General features: G+C 37.3%; 1 protein-coding gene and 1 long non-coding RNA gene across 5 annotated transcripts in view; one reads left to right on the top strand and one right to left on the bottom strand.

The window, feature by feature from the left end:
- Kcnh7 (potassium voltage-gated channel subfamily H member 7) overlaps window positions 1-19,861 on the top strand; it is a 470,424-nt gene that overhangs the window by 404,089 nt on the left and 46,474 nt on the right. For 3 of the 4 annotated variants that reach the window (XM_040745459.1, XM_040745457.1, XM_040745456.1), the window contains one exon: window positions 2,456-2,655. In XM_040745459.1, coding sequence (XP_040601393.1) covers window positions 2,456-2,655 — 200 coding nt within the window. Of the gene's footprint in view, window positions 1-2,455; window positions 2,657-19,861 lie in introns of all 4 variants that reach the window. The other variant, XM_040745458.1, reaches the window with a different exon arrangement.
- Window positions 4,759-14,923, bottom strand: LOC110340710. The gene is made up of 3 exons (XR_002382515.2): window positions 14,876-14,923; window positions 7,133-7,230; window positions 4,759-4,870 (listed from the first exon to the last, which is right to left on the bottom strand). It is a non-coding gene; the product is annotated as an uncharacterized LOC110340710 (long non-coding RNA).

Genomic DNA, 19,861 nt, shown 5'->3' with positions numbered 1-19,861 from the left:
AGCAAAAAACATATCATGTGATTCTTCTATATGAAATGCAGTGTTTCCATGTAGAATTATTAGAAATGCAAACAAACAAGAAAAACAGTAAGAATATGAAATTTTTATTTTTAATAAAAATTTAGCCCAAAGGCTGGAGAAATGGCTCAGTGGCTAAGAGCACCTGTTACTCTCACAGAGAATATGCATTCAGTCCCAGTAACCAAATAGGGGCTCACAACCATCTACAATTCCAGTTCCAGGGATCTGACACCTTTTCTGGCTTCTGTGGACACAAAGCACACACATGATGCACATACATGCATGCAAGTGAAAAACTCCTATTCATTTTTTAAAAATATTATCCCAAGAAGAGTTAATGAGTGTACTTAGGTATCATAGCGCTTTCTTCCAATAGATGAGCAAAAATGTGGTATAGCTTTCCTGGCAAAAGTTAAGCAATATATATTTTTTTTCTAAGACAGATATTTGTATGGGCGTCAACAAAATCAAATTGGAGTAAATTAAAAATTACATACAAATTAATACTAAGAAAATTCTATGTTCCATAAGAAAATTAGTCAATTATTTGAGAACTTCAAGGTCTTGAAAATTTGCAGTACAATTTTATTACAAGGATGTAATATAAATAAGTCCTTTTTTGAAATTAATATTTTAAGTATGATTCAAGATATTTTGCTTTTGGTTTTTTCAAGACAGGAGTTCTCTGTGTAATAGCCCTAGTTGTCAAAGAACTAGCTCTGCAGACCAGGCTGGCACTGAACTCACAGAGATCCACCTCCCAAGTACTAGGATTAAAGTCATGCACTTCCACTGCCCAGCTCAAGATTAATTTTTTATTTTTTTATACTATCTTATTAATTCCTTGAGAATTTCGTACATGTATAGGATATAATCATGGGCCTCCTTCCACCCAACCCAGCTCCACCCATTCTTCCAGCTCTTCTTCCAGCTTCATGTTACTACCCACCTTTTTTATAACCTACCAAGTCTGATTTGTGCTATCCATGTACTCATGAATATACCGTCATTCCCCAGAGTATGGTTGATCTCCCAGGATCCATGACCTTAAAGAACTGACTTTCCCTCCCCAAGATGCCATCATCTGTCAGGAGCTCTTTCCTCACCTGTGCTAGATTGCTGCCTGGATTGTTCTTGTGTAGGCAACCACAACCCCTGTGAGGTCATGAGTGCAGTTGGTCCTGTCACATCTAGAAGACACTGTTTTGCTCTGGTCCTCCCTGACTCTGGCTTTTAAAATCTTTCTACCTCTTCTTCCTTGATGTTCCCTGAACCTTGGAGGGAGGGGAAAGTGCACTGTAGTATACTCTTAGTATACTGGCTGTCTGAACTTTGACCCAATGTGAGTTTCTGTGTTATCGTCTGCTGTACTAAAAACCACCACTGATGAGGTCCAAGGTTTTCACTAATATATGGGTGATACTAAATAATATAATTTAGGGAGTGGGTTGATACTATGTCCATCAGTAAAGTAATGGTGATAGGTTCATCCTTGAGAATATGACCTTCCCAACCATGTGTTCTTGGCCAGATTTATATTACTAGTGTCCTTCTGTGGAGCTGATTATAAATTGATTACTGCATGTCATCCATGCTGGTTATTATTTTAGCTCTAAAAGTTCACAGCTGAGTAAGATTGTTGACAACATTTCCCTCTAGCATTCTGCATATCATTTACAAATACTATGAAAGCCAGCCAACAGGGGAAAAGCTCCCTGGTCCATACCAATTTGATTTCTCCATGTCCTACAACAGTATCATGTGGGAAGAGAGACAGCCATATAGAAACCTACTATTTTGTAATATAAACATATATGTGAATGTTTATGTATATATATATATTCATATAACAAAGTTAAATTCGAGTTAGCCTAAACAGGGGATAATGTTCCTCCCAAAAGCCATAGGTCACCACATAAAAAGTCTAGGGCTTTTGTGATACTTCTCCTAGAGGTGTTAATCAAGACTGTCCTGGAAACCCCCCAAACAATATAGGATATTGCTATTGCTCTTAGTTACCCACCAGAGCTTAATGGTAAACCTATATAAATTACTAAAAAGGTAGTATTAAAATCCCTAGAGGATATTTTTGCCTAATGAATTTCTCTTTTTAAAAAAATGGCCATGGCAACTATGATTTAGCTGACTACAAATAAGATAGTTTATCACAAATGTATTGAACATCTAGTTAATGTTCTTGGTTGCAGGTGTATCTCATAAAGCAATATGGATTTTACTTTGAATCATGATGATTTTGAGTTCTTTACATCCCTTTATGTTAAAAAAATGTATGAAGGATTGGTTTATCAAAGTGTCAGGGGCAAATTGACATACTTGGGTTAAATAACTAAAATCAGCACATTTGATATTCTGAGAAAATATACTATGCCCAAGTGCAGTGTTCCCCCATAACTTTGTTTTTTATCCAATCCAGCCCTAATGTATGCAAGCATTTTTGGGAATGTTTCTGCGATTATTCAAAGACTATACTCGGGAACTGCCAGGTACCACATGCAAATGCTGAGAGTGAAAGAGTTCATTCGCTTCCACCAAATCCCCAACCCTCTGAGGCAACGGCTTGAAGAGTATTTCCAGCACGCATGGACTTACACCAACGGCATTGACATGAACATGGTATGTATTTCTGTTTCCCAAAACAGAAGCTCCGCAGGCGTTACAGCTATAGCTCAATGAAAGGCCAGCCTCGCCAGCTTTGAGCCCCGTGCTTTTGTTTCCTTCTCCTGGATGTTTATTTTCTCCCCTGGAGATAGTGTCTCATTCTCAATTCATGGCATTGCATGGTGCTATATCTAGTTATACTGTGTGGCAAAGGCATTATAACATGATGCAAACTGATATAACTATGTGTCATAGAGTTCCCATCTCCAATTACAGGAAACGTTGTCTTAGCTAAAACTCAGACCTTCATGGTGTGGCCTGGTTACAAACAAGCAAGCAAATAAACAACAACAACAAAAGTTGCTAAACCCATAAGCAATTAAGATTCGGGAAAACGAACTGTGACAATTCTGATGACCCTAAGCAGAGATCCAAGATTAACACATTTTTTGAAGTAGGACATCTTGAATACTTGGAGGAAAGTATAGGGACCTTAAGTGTGTCAGAACTTCTGGCAGGAAGTTTCATACTTCCTTTATAACAGTTAATTATATTCCATTTCAATATACTTGGTTTCATGACTTTCTGCTCAAGGGGGAAACAGACATTCCTGAGCACCTTTTAAAATATTTGAAATTAAAAAAAAAAAACCTGTCACAAGTACCTCCTAAATCACTACATAGAACTCAACATAATTAAGATGAATGGGTTCTGAAGACTTTTGGGGGGATTAAGAGCATTGCTCACATTATTTACCTTGCTGTTTGGCTTTAGAAGTTTAATGCTACAGATAAATTATGCAACAAAGCCAAACCCCACTACTTATTACAGAGCTATTGGAAAAGACAAAAAACACAGCACATCCTTTTATCACTCCCCTGTTCTGAAAATAAACCATTCATATTTGATTCCATCAATTACATGATGCCGCTTTTGTGTGAGTGTATATGTACAATTCAGATCGCTATTTTCCATTTGACCAGAGAAGTTCTAACAAAAAAAATGCATCAAAAATAGAAATCATGGTGAAGGCCATAGAGCAATTGCTGCCAACTCAAAGACACGTTTATATGTAAATAAACTTATCATAGCTGCATGTGATTTATTTGCTGAGAAATAAAATCATATTGTCCTAAAATTTTTAATTTGAATAACTAAATGAACACATTTAAGCCAAAAAAAATTAGCTCAATCCCATGAGCTGTTATTTTCAGGTGTCCCAAAGTTCAGGGTGAAAAATCCACTTAATAAATTAATCTCCTCTGAAATGATTTCAATCTTGTAAGAAAAAGCACCTATATTTTGGTTGCTTTTCTAAACTGTTACTGTGATTGCTTAACAAAGATACCAGCATTCAAAACCATTGGGGAATTGCTAGTGCTGGGCTGGCTTAAGCAGTGTCAAGAATATTTCATTAAAATATGTGTCACTCAATTTTATTGTTTCATACTGCCAGAGTACTTCAATAACAGTAGTACAACAGTCACTTATTTTTACCTCCCTTCTCCATTAAAATCTAGGTTTACGACCATTTTATGATAAAATATTTTGTGACAATTATTTACCTATCATTGTTTGACTCTATTACCTATAAATATGGTTTCTATACCACTTGCCTATTTACAATGTACTTATGAAAGATTTATCTCTTTCCTGTCTGCTTCACACCTTAACACATGGAATCACAACACCCACCGGTAAGAACAGGAGGTATTTATATCCAATTTAATTCTCGTGTAAATTGTGGAGAATACCCTTGCTATCTGTCAGGTTTAGAGCTTGTTAAGTGATTTCCAGTGTTAGTTCTGATCTTTCTTGCATGATATAGCAGAGGAAAAACATAGCAAGAAGCTGGGGAAGATAACACGGAAGAGGCCAAGTACAGAATAGAAATTCTCCATCTCAGTAACAACTTGACCTCCAATTATGTTTATGTAGCTTCCTACTCCCCACAAAAATTTACTTCTCTGCCCCCATTCCCATGCTGGTAGAGGTTATGGGTATACGGTTTGCATTAGATAATTGTCATAAAGAAAATGTCATTCTCTTTCATCATCCTCTCTTCATGATGTAGGTGCTTTTCTCTCCTCTCATCTGCATGCCAGTATTACATGATCCTGGAGCGTGTGAGCTCTAAGCCATGTGCCGCTGAGACTTGCATGTGGTTTTGAAAACTTGACTTTGCACGAACTTCTTGTTTGTACATGGTGTCTACATTTTCATTTTGTGACTGCAAAGTGAGTAAAAGAAAAGAAAACACACACAAAAAAACCTCAGTATGAGATAACTCTGAAAACAGCAAATGGAAGATGTTTTCTTGTTAAGCATGATGTGTAAAACAAAGTTGATTAGAGAAAAACAACTGTACTATTAGACTGTTGAGAGGTTTAGAAAAAAGTAAATTCAAAAGGACCTTTTTTTATGTTTGTTTTATTACTGCCAAAACCACATTGTTAATGACTATTGTGTCTTGTCAAATTATTGTTGGTAAAATTATAATTTTAGAAGTTGAAAATTAGTTTATGTACTATGATACATAAAACTACATCAAATTGTTGTATTTTGCATCAACATTCCATATTATTTCATTTCAGTATGGACAAATATAATTTCTCATGAAACATTTCAGGCATTTTTTACTGTTCAATCATCTTCAAATGAAGTAGAAGTTACAAAACACACAGTTAATTCACTTAAAATTATTTCATGATCAAAGACATTTGATTGCTTAGCAGACCACCAAAACATAGAAATAATTGACCTTAAAAAAAAGTGAGCCCGTATCCCTTACTCCATCTTTTACTTTTCATATATATTGTTACCAGAATGTTCCGGAACAGAAAACAATATGGATTTCCTTTCACTTGAACCAAAATGCTCAGAGTACAAAAGGAAAGGGTAAAGCAAAGAAAGGAAGTGAAAAGAATGTGTTCTTCAGGGTCTGACTTTAGGACTGTATCATTGTCTCAAGCATGTGCACAGATTAATTCTGAAAATATTTTCCTTCTCCATGCAGAAAATGGACTAATAAAGATATGTTTTCTCATATTGGTTAATAGCATTTCAAGGAATATCTTCAAATCAAAGCCATCTCTTGACCCAATCTGAAACTTTCTGAAGTTCACCAACATTATTTTAGCGAGAACAATAACAAGAAAATGAAAACTATTTTTTGTCTAAGTGTAAAATCAAGTAGACTAATACCATACTTAAAAGCTAGGATTGAATAAAGAGGGTACTTATGGTCTTAATGCCCTTTATCATGATAGAAAGTAAACTCTATAATTTAATATTCTCATGGGATAAAATCACTTATGTACATTTAGTAGATTTTTTGCCCTCCCTAAAATTTTTATCAAGACAATAACCAAATAACGGCTGAGAAACGGGAAAATTCAAGAGACCTTGGTAGTCATACTCAACCTGCCACCTGTCTTGAGCAAGTCGCTTAATCTTTCTTCAATTTCAATAAACTCATCATGTATAAGCATGGGAAAGCACCTGTGTTCAAATATGATGTGTGCATCTTAATCTATCTGCTGCCCACTTCCTCCATGCCCTGTACTGAGCATCTGAGCCTTCCTTATGGAGAATCTTGCAATAAATCTATAAATGTAGTTCAAAGACCAGTATACTAAGTAGGAAACACAAGCAAGAGAGCAAGTAATTGTACACACACACACACACACACACACACACACACACACACACACACACACACACTGAATCAGGTAGTCCAGGCATATCTTCATTTAGTTGATTTTAGGAAGAGTGGGATGGGGGAAATTGAGTTTTTGTTAGGACTGTTTAATGAAGGAAATTTTGAGACATGAGTATAGAAGGTATCTATATTAGTGATCTAGATAAGAAATACATTATCCAGAATGGTGAACAGATAAAAATTACTTATAACACACATAGGGAAAATTAATAAGGTGGTGTGATAGTTTTCATGAATAAGAAAGAAAGCCCACCAATATGGTACTACTGATCTAAACTCCTGCATTAGCCATACTTTCAATATGATGAGGAGGGCAGAGATATGAGACAGGAATAGAGCTGTAGGGGTGGAGTCTTTCACAATTTCAATCAAGAGTCATCCTGGAAGACTAGAAATCTCTCCAAGCCCAATGATATTCTGCATGACACAGAAAACTTCTTAAAGACATCAGCACACAAAACCAAAGTAGAAACAAGGCTGATAAATGACAGACTGTTTAAAAGAGAGCCTTATGTGTTAGGGCTAGTGTGATTTCTAAAGGATACTTTAGTCATATTTTATTTTCCTTTTTTTTCACATTTCTTCTAGCTTCTCAACCACCTGTCAGAGTAGGCTCTAGTACTAGCATTGAAGTTACCTCTTGGTTCATGATCTAATTGTACTCTATGAAAATCCCATCTTGGGGATCAGAGAGGCAGCTCACTCTGCCTCAAAAGCATGAAGACTTGCGTTCAATCCCCATAACCCATTAAAAAATTCAGTAGCTCTTACCTATTACTCCGCCAGGGAAGACAGACACAGGCAGGTCTCTAAGACTCTCAGACCAACCAGCTCAGCCTACTAGGTATATTCCAGGCTAATTAGAGACCCTGTATCAGTTAAAAAACAAAAGTGGACAGCAGCTGAAGACTGACTTCTGGCCTCCAAAAGCATGCATATGCATGTGCATTTGAGCATGTGTATGCACAAAAACACTGAGAAAATGTCATTATTCCATACACTTATTTACATAATTTCACATGTGCTCGACTTTCGTGTTCAGATCATACTTTTTGACACATCACAGTGAAGTGAAATGGTGGGGTGCATGCGCTTGTGCTCAATGCGTGAAATTAGGTAAAAACAGTCCTTAGGTAAACCCAGTCACCAGTGTAAAAGTAAAATTAAAAAATAATGTAGCATGACTCAGATCTTTTAATCCTATCACCTTTACTAAAAAATCTTTTATTTATAAACATAGTCAATGAACAACATTTGGTTGATCAATATAACAAGGAACTTTAACAAAGGTGTTTAAAACAGTGTCTGCACATCTGACTAATTCAACAGACATTTAAGGGAGGCAGAGAGATGGGCAAATGCTTTTGGCTTTCTATAAATAAATACTGGTTATCACTTAGGAACTGAGCTTTTAAAACACTTTGCAAAATGCACTTAAGATGATATTTTTTTGAGATAGCTTAGTGGGTAATGGCATTTGCTGCCAAGGCTGATAAATACTTAACAACACACACACTTTGTTATACCTGTGACCCACATAGTGGAAGGAGCAAACCAACTCACAAAACTTGTCCTCTGACCTCCACAAGTGCCCTAAGCATGCACGCACACACACATACACACACACACACACAAATAAATAAATGTATTTAAATATTTTAAGGATAATAATTTCATCTGCATGGCGATTAATCAATCGGCAGAGATTGCCTATGTCTTCGGAAAAAAAGTACATTATAAACTTTCACTTTCATATTAGTATACAAGTTTGTCACTCCCAATCTCCTTCTATAGAAGGCCACCAGACAACATATGCTTTTTAAAAAGGTTAAGTTCATCTGCCAATCCTATGCTACTTACTCAAAACCTCTTTAAAATACCACTATGGGAAGAAAAAAAAAAACAGCAATACATCTGAAGCTCCCTGGCATGACCAATAGAAAACACAAGACAGATATCTGATGTTTTTAGGTGACAAGTCATTCAGTCATCTTTCAAATTGATGGCATTTCCTTATCATACAAAGAATGACTTATCTACAGTGTATCTACTTATTTACAGGAAACACCATATGCTCCCATGGCCAGTGAGTTCTTTTTTTTTTTTTTTTTCCTCTCTTTCTTTTTTTTCGCCCTGGAGACAGGATTTCTTTATGTAGCCCTGGCTCTCCTGGATTTCTTTGTGTAAATATAGGCTGGCCTCAAATTCAGGGATCTGCCTGTCTCTGCATCCTGAGTTCTGGAATTAAAGGCCTGTGTGGCACCACACCCAGTTTCTTTAGCACTTTTTGACCCAAGGGAACAAATTGCAACTTGCCAGGGGCTTTACAGAGATCAACAGCTACTGCAGAAACACCACAGAAGCAATTAATACACTCTGTATTACTAATGTTCTTCTTTCAGCAGTAGAGTGGAAATGGTGTTTGCATTTGTTTTTCAATTCCTTAAAATAATGACCCTGTTTGAACAGGACCCTTGAGTGCAGCTCCTGGTGCAGAAGGGAAAGACATATTATAAAACACTTTCTTTGTTGAGTTAGCAAGAAGCAGAGTCATTCAAACTCCATCCAGCTTGCTGTTCTTTTATCAACACAGGCTAAGCCAATAAAAAAGAAAAAGGAAAAAAGAAAGGAAAGGAAGGGGGAAGAGAGGGAGAGAGAGCTATGGAAGGAGGGAGGGAGGGGGATATGGAGGGACAGAGGGATGGAGGAAGGAAGGAAGGAAGGAAGGAAGGAAGGAAGGAAGGAAGGAAGGAAGGAAGGCAAAAACAGAACTATTGCTCAGTCTCCTGAGGATTGAACATGACTGGTATGGATAGGGAACACAGAAAAGACAAACATACAGACATGGAAAGCTGGAATCTGATAGTTTGTGCTCGCTGCTGGAGAAGCCACATACCCAGAAGCTCAGTGTGTTATAAAGAGATGAGCAGAAAGGAAGGGTTATTGCTCAGAGCTGAATAAAGAGACAGGGTTATTATATACAGAGAAACAAAGAGGCAGGGTTTATGATACGCAGATGAATCAAAAGGAAAGGTTCAGCTAATTTCACTAGGAGCAGCCTCTCTAGGGGAACATTCTTCAGGCCGTAACTTCATGAGGTAGAGAAAGTTACGATGGATATTTTCTGCACATACTAGCAACAGATGCACAGGTACAAGAAGGGAAGGCTTTACAATTTCTCTCAGAGCCTGATTCTGGGGAGGGGGTAGGCTTTTTCATTTCCTCCAGTGGTCTGAGGCTCCAGACACATGTAACCAGCACACATTCACTAAAGAACTCATCACTGGGTCTTCCTCTGATCCCTACTTCATACACAGACCTCATCAAAGTTCAGTAGTAAAGTATTCCTCAGAAATGTTATTTTAAGCCTCTTTTAGATAGATACTAAAATAACAGCATTTCTCCAACTTAATGAACTCAGATCACCCCTAATGGTCCTCAGAAAAACAAGTCCAGATACTCTGACACAAAAAGCAAACCAGTACACTGCTAATTACATTGCTAATTATTATCAACAAATATGTGCCTGTTCTACCTAATATGTTGAGGTTTTTTTTAATCAATTTAAGGATGAAAGTGAGCAGAAACAGTTCACCCAAACCATGTTATTACAGAATCTTAAGGATGCAATAGCACCAAAATTCCAGATATATACCCTCCTAGATGTAGACATTTATGTGAATATGTGGACAGGAAAAGTGCAGAATAATTCAAACTTTCGTGATAGATATACCTCGAAGTATATTTTAGATGATATCTTGACTTCTATTAGTGAGTTTCTGTTGGTGGAGTCTGGGTACTATGCTAAGACACTTTCATTTCTGTTGTGGTTCATCTTGTTCTTTCTATTGGTAATCTTCACAGATAGTGATTTTCTACAACCCACGCAAAGAAAAACACGTCTGTGTTTAAGAACAACTACCATAGGGAAAGATAAGCTAAAGACTCACTCCACATCAATGTAGCTATTTTATTAGAACTTGGAAGTCCATCTCTGACTCCTGGTTCTTTGCTGTGAATCACAGTACACAAATGCAAGGAAGATGAGGTCTCAGTGGTATTTTCCGAGCTAGAGGCTTTAGTCTATAACAGAATTCCATTCTCCTTATCTAGAAGCCATTCATAATATTTAGCTGCAAATAATCTGAGAACTGATGATCAGCCCAGCTTCATAATAAATCGAGCCCCTTTGGCTACATAGCTTAAGAACTGGTGAGAATATTATGTCAGAAAAATTGCTACAGGATAGATTATTTCACAAACAGGACTGATAATGGAACAAAAGTATGTGAGTCAGTCTTGGTTAAGATAAACAGGTAGAGACATTTTGGGATTAGCTGGGGAAATGAGGCGAATAGACAATGATGAAAATTGAGGAAATAGTGACATGGGAGGGGAGGTAGGGAGGAAAGGGATAGGGGAGTGATGTAATTATATTTTAATTTTTAAAATTTTTGATAATAAAAAGAAAAGAAAATCAGGGGCTATGTTTCATCATGTCTCTGATTGCATTTCATTTCTCTGCCCTCATCCTTATGCATGAGGAGGGCATTAATTGCAATGTATTACTTAATTACTTTCCCTTTTGGTCCTATCTGCCTCAGCACACTGAATTGGAATCTATAAATATTTTAGAGATATTTTTATTAAATATAATAGCTCCCATAGATTATGAATTTTATATTAGCCATATACTACTTTGGAGAAATGACTTTTCAAGTCACTGAAACAAAATTAAAAGAAACCTAGGACTCAACTTTTTTTTCAAATATGTTATAGAATTGCTATAAATTACCAAAGGATAAGAAGTTGACTAAAAATACCGGCTAGGGAGCTGGCTTAGTGGACAAGAGTGCTTGATGTGCAAATATGAGAATCTGACTTCAAAGCCCAGACACCAGTGTGAAAAACTGGGCATCACTATGTGTGCCTCTAACACCAATGTTGAGAGGTACAGAGAGGTTGACCCAAGGAGTTCACTAGCCAGACTGCCCAAGTGGGAAGCCCAGTCTTGAAGGAACTAAGACAGTGATAGGGGAAGTCGTCTGATGCCCTCCTTTGGCCTTTGCATGCTCATTAGCCCATGTGCCTATAGGTATGAACCACACATACACACACACACACACACACACACACACACACAATTTTTGAAAAATAATTATAATATAGTTACATCATTATATCATTCCTTACTTTTCCCCCCTTAAACCCCACCCATTACCCTATCCCTGATTTTAAAAAAACTGATAACCTCTCTTTCTTTGTTATTGTTACAAATATTCATATATGTATATTTACAATTATATGCATAAATATATAAATAAAACCTTCTGAGTTCATTTAGTGTTGCTTCTCTGCATATGATGTCAGGGCTGCCCAATTGGTACTGGATACGAATTAAGGACCTCTCTCACCCTTTTTTCCCCTGAGGAAAACTAATTCTTCCTTTCTTAGCAGTCATTAGTTAACCATAGTTCTTTTTTGGGGCATAGAACTCAAATTTCCCCATTCCACAAGAAGATATTGTCATTGTCTTATTTAGGACGCCATCCTGTTGAGGTGTTACGGGTGTAGCTTCCCTATCATTTCTAAGAGACATAATCTCATGGCAGACTTTCTGACTTCTGACTCTTACAGTCTTTTTGGCCCCTCTTCCATGATGTTCCTTGAGCCTTCAATGCAGGAGTAGTGTTGTAAATGTTGAGACTGGGCTCCCTAAATGAGTTGATTCTTGCGTTGTGGCTTTCTTTGATGGTTTCTGATTGATGCAAATGAAAGTTTCTTTGATGTGGGATGAGAGCTACATTTATCTGTAGGTATAAGGATGGATTTTAGAGTCTGTTAAGAATCATGCTGGCCAGTACAGTCGTGGTAGTAGTTTGTCTTTTAAGGCCTAACTAGCCACAGATGGTTAACTAGGTATCTAAAAATCAGGCATGATTTTCCTCCTGTAGAGTGCACATCAGATTAATTAAGCAGTTGTTGCCTATTGCCAATATATGTGTCACTATTGCACCATTATTGTTGGGGTTCAGAGGCATCACAGCTAGGTAGAACTAGTGATTGCTCCTCCCCCTTGGCACCTGACATAGAACCTTCTGGTACTATGAAACCTAGAACACAGTAGAAGGCTTCCAGGTTAAAACCACCTCAAACATTCTACTAATTGTTTAACAAAATTCTGTTTAAAAGTAGTTAAAATTCACCTTAATCTTTTCAAATCATAGATGATGTCCAAATGCAGCATTTTGGTCACCAAGCCTGTTTCCTGTAACATTTAGTAATCGTTATTCTTTATAGTGATGCAACCTGATCAGAGGAGACTATCTTTTGTAATAGTGTCCATGTTACCCACACAGACACACAATTGCATACAAGTTTTACACCAATAAATATATATGTATGTGTATTTTATTTTGAATTTTTAGTGCTATATTGTGGCTTTTATTCCATCCTTAATCATTGCTATGCCCTCTCTCCACATCAAAAATTTATTCACACAATATACATTACTCATGTATATAATCTTTCACATCTTTCTCATTTATACTATAAATGTGCTAATAGTTTCATATATATTTACACATACACACTTATGTAATTTAACATTATGTTTTTCACTTCACACTGCAAAATTACACTCAAGTCCTCTTTACAAAATGAACTTGTGACCTTCTACAGCAATGCATTTTATATTCTCTAATTCTATAGCATATAATAGCCTATGGCTTTATAACATAATACTGAACTATTCTGTTACTCATAACACTTTTATTCTAATTTTATGCCATTTTGGATGACACTATAGCAAATATACTTACCTATATCTTTTAACTGATGGTTTTATCTTTACAAGTAGATTTTTAAATGAGAGATTTCTGTGGGCAATTTTAATTTTAATAGCTACTGTTTGGCAATTCCCATTTCCAAGAAGAATACTTGCCTGCTTTTCCTTCAGTGGAAATGGGTTTTATGTTTTGTTTTCATTTCTTCCAGTTTCAAAGATGTATTTCTGGTCCCTTCAATGACATTTCTTTGGCTAAATATACTCTCTCTATACAGTATGTCTGGATAGCTTCTTTTATGAATTTCCTATTTTTACTTTTTTGTTGTTGTTTCTTATTTTGTAAGAACTCTACATACACTACAGATGTCGGGGTTTATCTGTCACATAGACTATAAATTGTTCCCAATATATTTCAACACATTCGTTACATTGAATGGATCCTTTTGATCTAAATTTTTGCTGCTGTTTTAAACAAGGTCTGGTTTACGAACACTTTCAATGTAGTTAAAGGATCATCCCTTGTTTTTAAAGGATCCATTATATCTTTACCTTTGTTTCATTGGTTTTCTTGTATTTTGCTATGTGATTAGAAAGAAATACCATCACTTGTATAAAATCTGTTTTTTAGTCTGGTATCGTACATTTTGCGTTTTTTAGAATTAAGGTAAGGTTCATATCATAAGATTACAGGTTTAAGTAACTTAAGAATAACAAAGTTGCCGGGCGTTGATGGTGCACGCCTTAAATCCCAGCACTCGGGAGGCAGAGGCAGGCAGATCTCTGTGAGTTTGAGGCCAGCCTGGTCTACAGAGTGAGTTCCAGGACAGCCTCCAAAACAATACAGAGAAACCCTGTCTCAAAAAAAAACAGAGTTTTATAATATAATTGCATCCAATATGCCAAGCAGACTTAATATTGCCAGTGGAACCACTTTCCAACTTTTGCTACTTTATGTCAATCATGCCAGTCTGTGACATACAAATAGATGACCCAGCATGTCCTCTTTTTCTTCTTACTCATAATTCCTGTACTTTTGCCTGCATCCTGTCCTTTCTCACCACCATCACCTAACACTGCCCTCTCCTCCTTTCTTCCTTTCTTTCTTTCTTCCCTTCCTTCCTTCCTTAATGCTATTCTGTTGCCACACTTCCTGCTGGAATGGCACGGAAAGATGGTTGTTTTCCTAGTTTCAACTCTGTCGTAGTTTCTATTTCTTCTTTTTGTGATGGATAGCTATGGGTATGAGGATAGGCACCTTCCTGTAAGTTTTGACATGAAATGTTTCTGTTTAAGCATCCTGTTCTTTAGACCAAAGTTAGCAGATATGGTTCCTTATTTCCAATAACTTCCATTTTTGTGGCCACTTTTGAAGTACTCTTTATTTCTCCTTTTCTCGTGAATTATGATCCAATTCATAGATGATAACATTTCTGCTTTTCAAATATTTGAGCCCACATCTACTTCAGCAATCTGATTGCAGTTTTTTTTTATTTTTTCCATTGCTCTCTCATATATTACATCTAGACAGCGGTTTCCCCTCCCTCTTCTCCCAGTCCCTCCCCCACCACCTCCCCTGTCCCCCAGATTCAATTCTCCTCTGTTTCCCTTCAGAAAATAGGACTGCCAGGGTTATCAACCAAACATGGTGTCATAGTTAGGGTTTCTATTGCTGCAACAAAACACCATGACCAAAAAGCAAGTTGGGGAGGAAAGGGTTTTTGGCTTACACTTCAGCATTGCTTCATCACTGAAGGAAGTACAGACAGGAACTCAAACAGGGCAGAATCCTGGAAGCTGATGCAGAGGATGATGCTTACTGGCTTGCTTCCCTGGCTTGCTCAGCCCACCTTCTTATAGAAAGCAGGACCAGCAGCACAGTGATGGCACCACCCATCATGGGATGGGCCTCCCCCATTGATCACTAATTGAGAAAATGTCTTACAGCTGGATCTCATCAAGGCATTTCCTCCCCTGAGCCTCTTTTCTCTGATGACGCCAGCTTGTATCACCTTGACACACAAAACCAGCCAGTACTTGTGATGTATTAAGTTGCAATAAGACTGAGCACCTTTCATGTAAAGTAACCCAGTAGGAGAAAAACGGTCCCAAAAGCAGGCAAAAGAGTCAGAGACAGCCCCTGCTCCCACTGTTAGAAGTCCCACAAGAAGACCAAACTACACAGCCGTAACATATACACCGAGAACCTAGTCAGACCCATGCGGGCTCGCTGATAGTGTCGGTTCAATCTCTGTGAGCCCCTATAAGCCTAGGTTAGTTTATTCTGTTGCTTTTCTTGTGGTGTCCTTGACCCCTAACTCCTACACCCTCCCCCCTCTTTTGTAGGATTCCCTAAGCTCTCCTTGTTTGGCTGTAGGTCTCAGCATCTGTTCCCATCAGCTGCTGGATGAAGCCTCTCTGATGACAATTATGCTAGGCCCCTGTCTATGAGTATAGCAGAGTATCATTAGGAATCATTTCATTGACTCCTTTTGTACCGGTTGTGCTGGGTTCTATCCTAAATCTCTGGGCTGTCCTGTCTCTGCTTCCTAGCCCTTCAGTCAGTGTCAGGCCTGTGCCACTTCTCAGGGCACAGGTCTCAAGTTGGAACAGTCAATTGGTTGGCCACGCCTTTCAATTCTGCACCACCTTTACCCTGGTATATCTTGCAGGCTAGAGAAATTATAGGTCAAAGGTTTTTTGACTGAGTTGTTGTCCCAAGCCCTCCACTGGAAGCCTTGCCTGGTTACAGAAGATGGCTAGTTCAGGTTCCGATTGCCCCATTACTAGCTCACCCTTGTAGATTTCTAGGGGTTTCCATTACACTAGGCTTCTACCGTGTCCTTGACATGGCTCCCAATTCCAAATGTGTCTCCCAGTCCTCTCTCCTTCTGTCCTCCCCCAGCCTAATCCCTCCTGTTCCCATCCTGACTGCAGTTTTTTAATGACTCATCATTATCAGACTTTTCAAAAAAAATTTACCTTTATGTTATCGTTTAAGGAAGGGGGAATCGCCCCCCTTTTTTCTAAGTGTCATGGATTTTTTTGTATTATATTACTGAATTATGTAATTCCACCAACTTGTGAAGTTGAAAAGCAAAAACCAACTGCTGGCACACACACAATGGGCTTGGTTAGTGGGAGCAGAAATTTGCAGGGATCTGAGAGTATGCACAATATTCAGAGTTCCAGGACATTTTATAGGAAGGAAATCTGATCGATGAAGACAGTGCATTTCTGTTGTGGTACTTTTAGCTATTTTATAATAAGTTGAGCCATTATCAATATGAGTTTTCACTTTCCCTATAAAACAATTAATTGCATTTTCATCAATCTTAATATTTCTGAGGAACACATCACCCCTCTTGTACAAAATGAAGACAGCATTTACTTGGGATCTTGAGTCTTTATTATCTACAAAACCAATTACTAAAAATGAATACTTTATGTCTCCTCATATTGCTATTGACTTTAGAAGTCCAACTTGAAAGACAGCTAAATAAAAATAGTTTAAGCAAATTCTGGACTAAGTTTGGAGCCTCAGTTCTTCCACAAAGTCCTCTAACTTGTTTTGTCTTACTTTTTATATTTGGTCAATGAGACAACTACAACTGTTGCTTCACATAATATTGAGGAAATTTGGTTCTGAAATATAGCACACTAGAAACCTTTCTCAGATCATAAAACTCTATTCAATCTCAAGATAGCATTTTAGGTGTGAGGTGATGCTTTGAATCATTTTATGTGTCACCTGTCAGATGACATTACCCTTCTCCTTACTGTGAGCAAGATCAGGTCATCTATGATCAATCAGTTCAGAAAGAACTACCTGCAGTACAGCTAGAAGAAGGAGCTACAGGTACATTCTTTTCATCCCTTCCTCTACTTTCTCTCTCAATTAACTGTACAGGGCTTTAAAAGGGGAGGCTCAGACTCTAGCCCTGAGGCTGCTGGTCCTTCTTGTAGCACCTAGAAATCTTAATAGTTTCTAGAGTTACCTTTGAGGTCACACTGCAGAAATCCTGAGATACCCCGTATAAACCAAGCTTTTACTGAGTTAGAAAAAAAAAGAATACTCCTGAACCTGGATGATGATTAAAAGCAGCGATTCCCTTCTGCCTTCTGCACACACATCACCATAATCCCTATCTCCATTGAACCATGTTGAAGTTCATGTGTCCCTCTAAAAAATAGCATCACAGCAATACTACTGGTTGGGAAAGAGGATGGTGGAGGAAAAAGATGCTCTTTACTTTTTAAGGCATCATTGGTGGAGCCAAATCTGCTTCAGGACTTTTTGCTTTGTGAGCCATGACCAAGTATGTTAGGGTTTGTATCTTGAGTAATATAAACTGTGTGCTAAATGTGGACAGGTTACATGAAACACATTAATGTACTATTCCAGGGTTTATAAATATTTCCACATTTCTGAATTAACAATCCCCTAATCCTTCCCCCACAAACTGCCATGATGACCTTAAATGTTAAATAATCCCTTACTTTTATCAGCCATGTAGTATTAAAAAAAAGATGCCATAGCTTCACACTTAGACAATTAATGTGTATATGTATTGCTAAACCTACTTAAGTGATCCCTATCAAAATCAGTGGTTTAAAAAATGTAGCAATCATCATGTAACCACCAAGGAAGCATAGACTGTATGTGTTTCCTATTTCTTAGTGCCTAACTATAGAAATGATATAATATGGAATAATCTAGAAATTACAAAATGCACTATGCTAAGATATTAGCTTCTAAAAAGAACAAAATGTAAGGTTCATGAGTTCACAGCTGCTAAACATTTATCAAAAGCTGAATGCCCACATGAAAACAGCAATTCTACCAGAGTCAGGAAACGCTATCAATAGTAATGCTGTACTCTGGGGCAGAGACTAAAGATTTAACATATTACTTGATAATGTGTTTGATAATCATGCTGGAGGTTCATAGGGAGTACTAATTTGTGTTTTGATTAATCCTAATTTGTCAAGATTTAAGTATATTTAATGACCCAGAGAATTTCCCTAGGACATTTCCTAATGACAGTTAACTCAGCCACCGAAGTTGTCCACATGATTAATCTGCTATTTAGGGAACCATTTGCCACAGTCAGGCTGCCTAAATGTTCTCTCTATTCTGCCTGCCTTTGGGAATGTTCCATTCTTCAGCAACACTAGCTGAAATGAGTGAAAAGCCACCGGTTAAGTAAGCATAGATCAGCCTCCACACTACAGGATACAGAATAGATAATATGTGTTAGGGGATAGATTTGGTTTCTTTCAAAAAGTGAATTCAAATTCAAAAACTGAATTCAGAACATGTGGAAGAAGGCTGGAATTGTTTGGGTTAAAAGCTTAAGTTATTGACACTTTTCAACAGAATCTGGAAAATGTAGTCATCTTGAGACAGTCTCAGACAGAGACAGACGGCAGCAAACGTTCAATCTTGTGCCTTAAATCTAAGGAAAGAGTAACAGTTTACTGCTGCTGACACACTATTCTTAATTTAGAAGTGTTTTTCTATCAAGGAAAGTTTAATTAAGTAAATAAATATCTCTCCTATCATTGTGAAAGATGGTATAATAATGACATGTCCAAACTTTCTTGTTGACAATTTCCCTGGTTGGGAAATTTTTTCACTCAACACCACTGATCAAAACCTATTGCCCTACTTAGGGTTACCATTGCTGTGATGAAACACCAGGACCAAAAGCAAATTGAGGAGGAAAGGGTTTATTTGACTTATGTTTCCAAATCACTGTTCACCATCGAAAGAAGTCTGGACAGGAACTCAAAAAGTGCAGGAAACTGAAGACAGTAGCTGAGGCAGAGAGCATGGAGAAGTGCAGCTTACTGGTTTGTTCTTTATGACTTGCTCAGCCTGCTTCCTCATAGAACCCAGGACCACCAGCCCAGAAGTGATACCACCCACAATGGGCTGGACCAGCCACATCAGTCACTAATTAATAAAATGCTCTCTAAGCCTGCATACAGACTGATCTTATTGAGGCATTTTTCTCAATTGAGGATCCCTCCTCTCTGGTGACTCTAGGTTGTGTCAATGTGACATAAAACTATCGAAAACACCTACGATATAGATCTTTAATTATATTGTCATCAGAATTGATCAAACTTCTTTTTTGTCAGGGGTCCAATACATAGTATAAGAGTTTTTTAGTTATTGATTTAAAAATTTATATAGAAGGATTTATTCATTAAATATTTTATATCTTTTGACTAGTATATATATCAAGCATTAGGCTGACATCAATGTCAACATTCAATCTGATGCTATAATGCTCATTCAGTATAAGTACAAATGACAAGAATGCATTGTCATGACATTACAGTGTATTAGCATAAACAGTTAGGGATAATCTATAATGAAGTCAGATGCTTCTGAATTAATTACTGATCACATTTCATAAATGTTTCTTAGATAATAATGTTGCCTTCCCTTTGTTTTGTGTGACTTTTTAAAATGACTTTAATAATGCTGAAGTGTTATTAGTGGATTCTTTGTGTTCAATGTTCCTTACATTTGGAGTCCACAAGCAGTTAACTACAAAACTTACATAGTCATCACAACAAGTATTTCAGACTTAAACAAGCTATAAATTCATTATGAGTATCACAGATTTTTATTTACATAGCTTCAAAAGAAGGCAAAACACAAATGGCTTTACATCACACATAATAAAGTTATGTGATTCCTT

This window comes from Mesocricetus auratus, unplaced genomic scaffold (assembly GCF_017639785.1).
Source record: "Mesocricetus auratus isolate SY011 unplaced genomic scaffold, BCM_Maur_2.0 Super-Scaffold_100004, whole genome shotgun sequence".
NCBI lineage: Eukaryota > Metazoa > Chordata > Mammalia > Rodentia > Cricetidae > Mesocricetus > Mesocricetus auratus.
The sequence above is the reverse complement of the archived record's forward strand: the minus strand, read 5'-3'. Positions and strand labels throughout refer to the sequence as shown.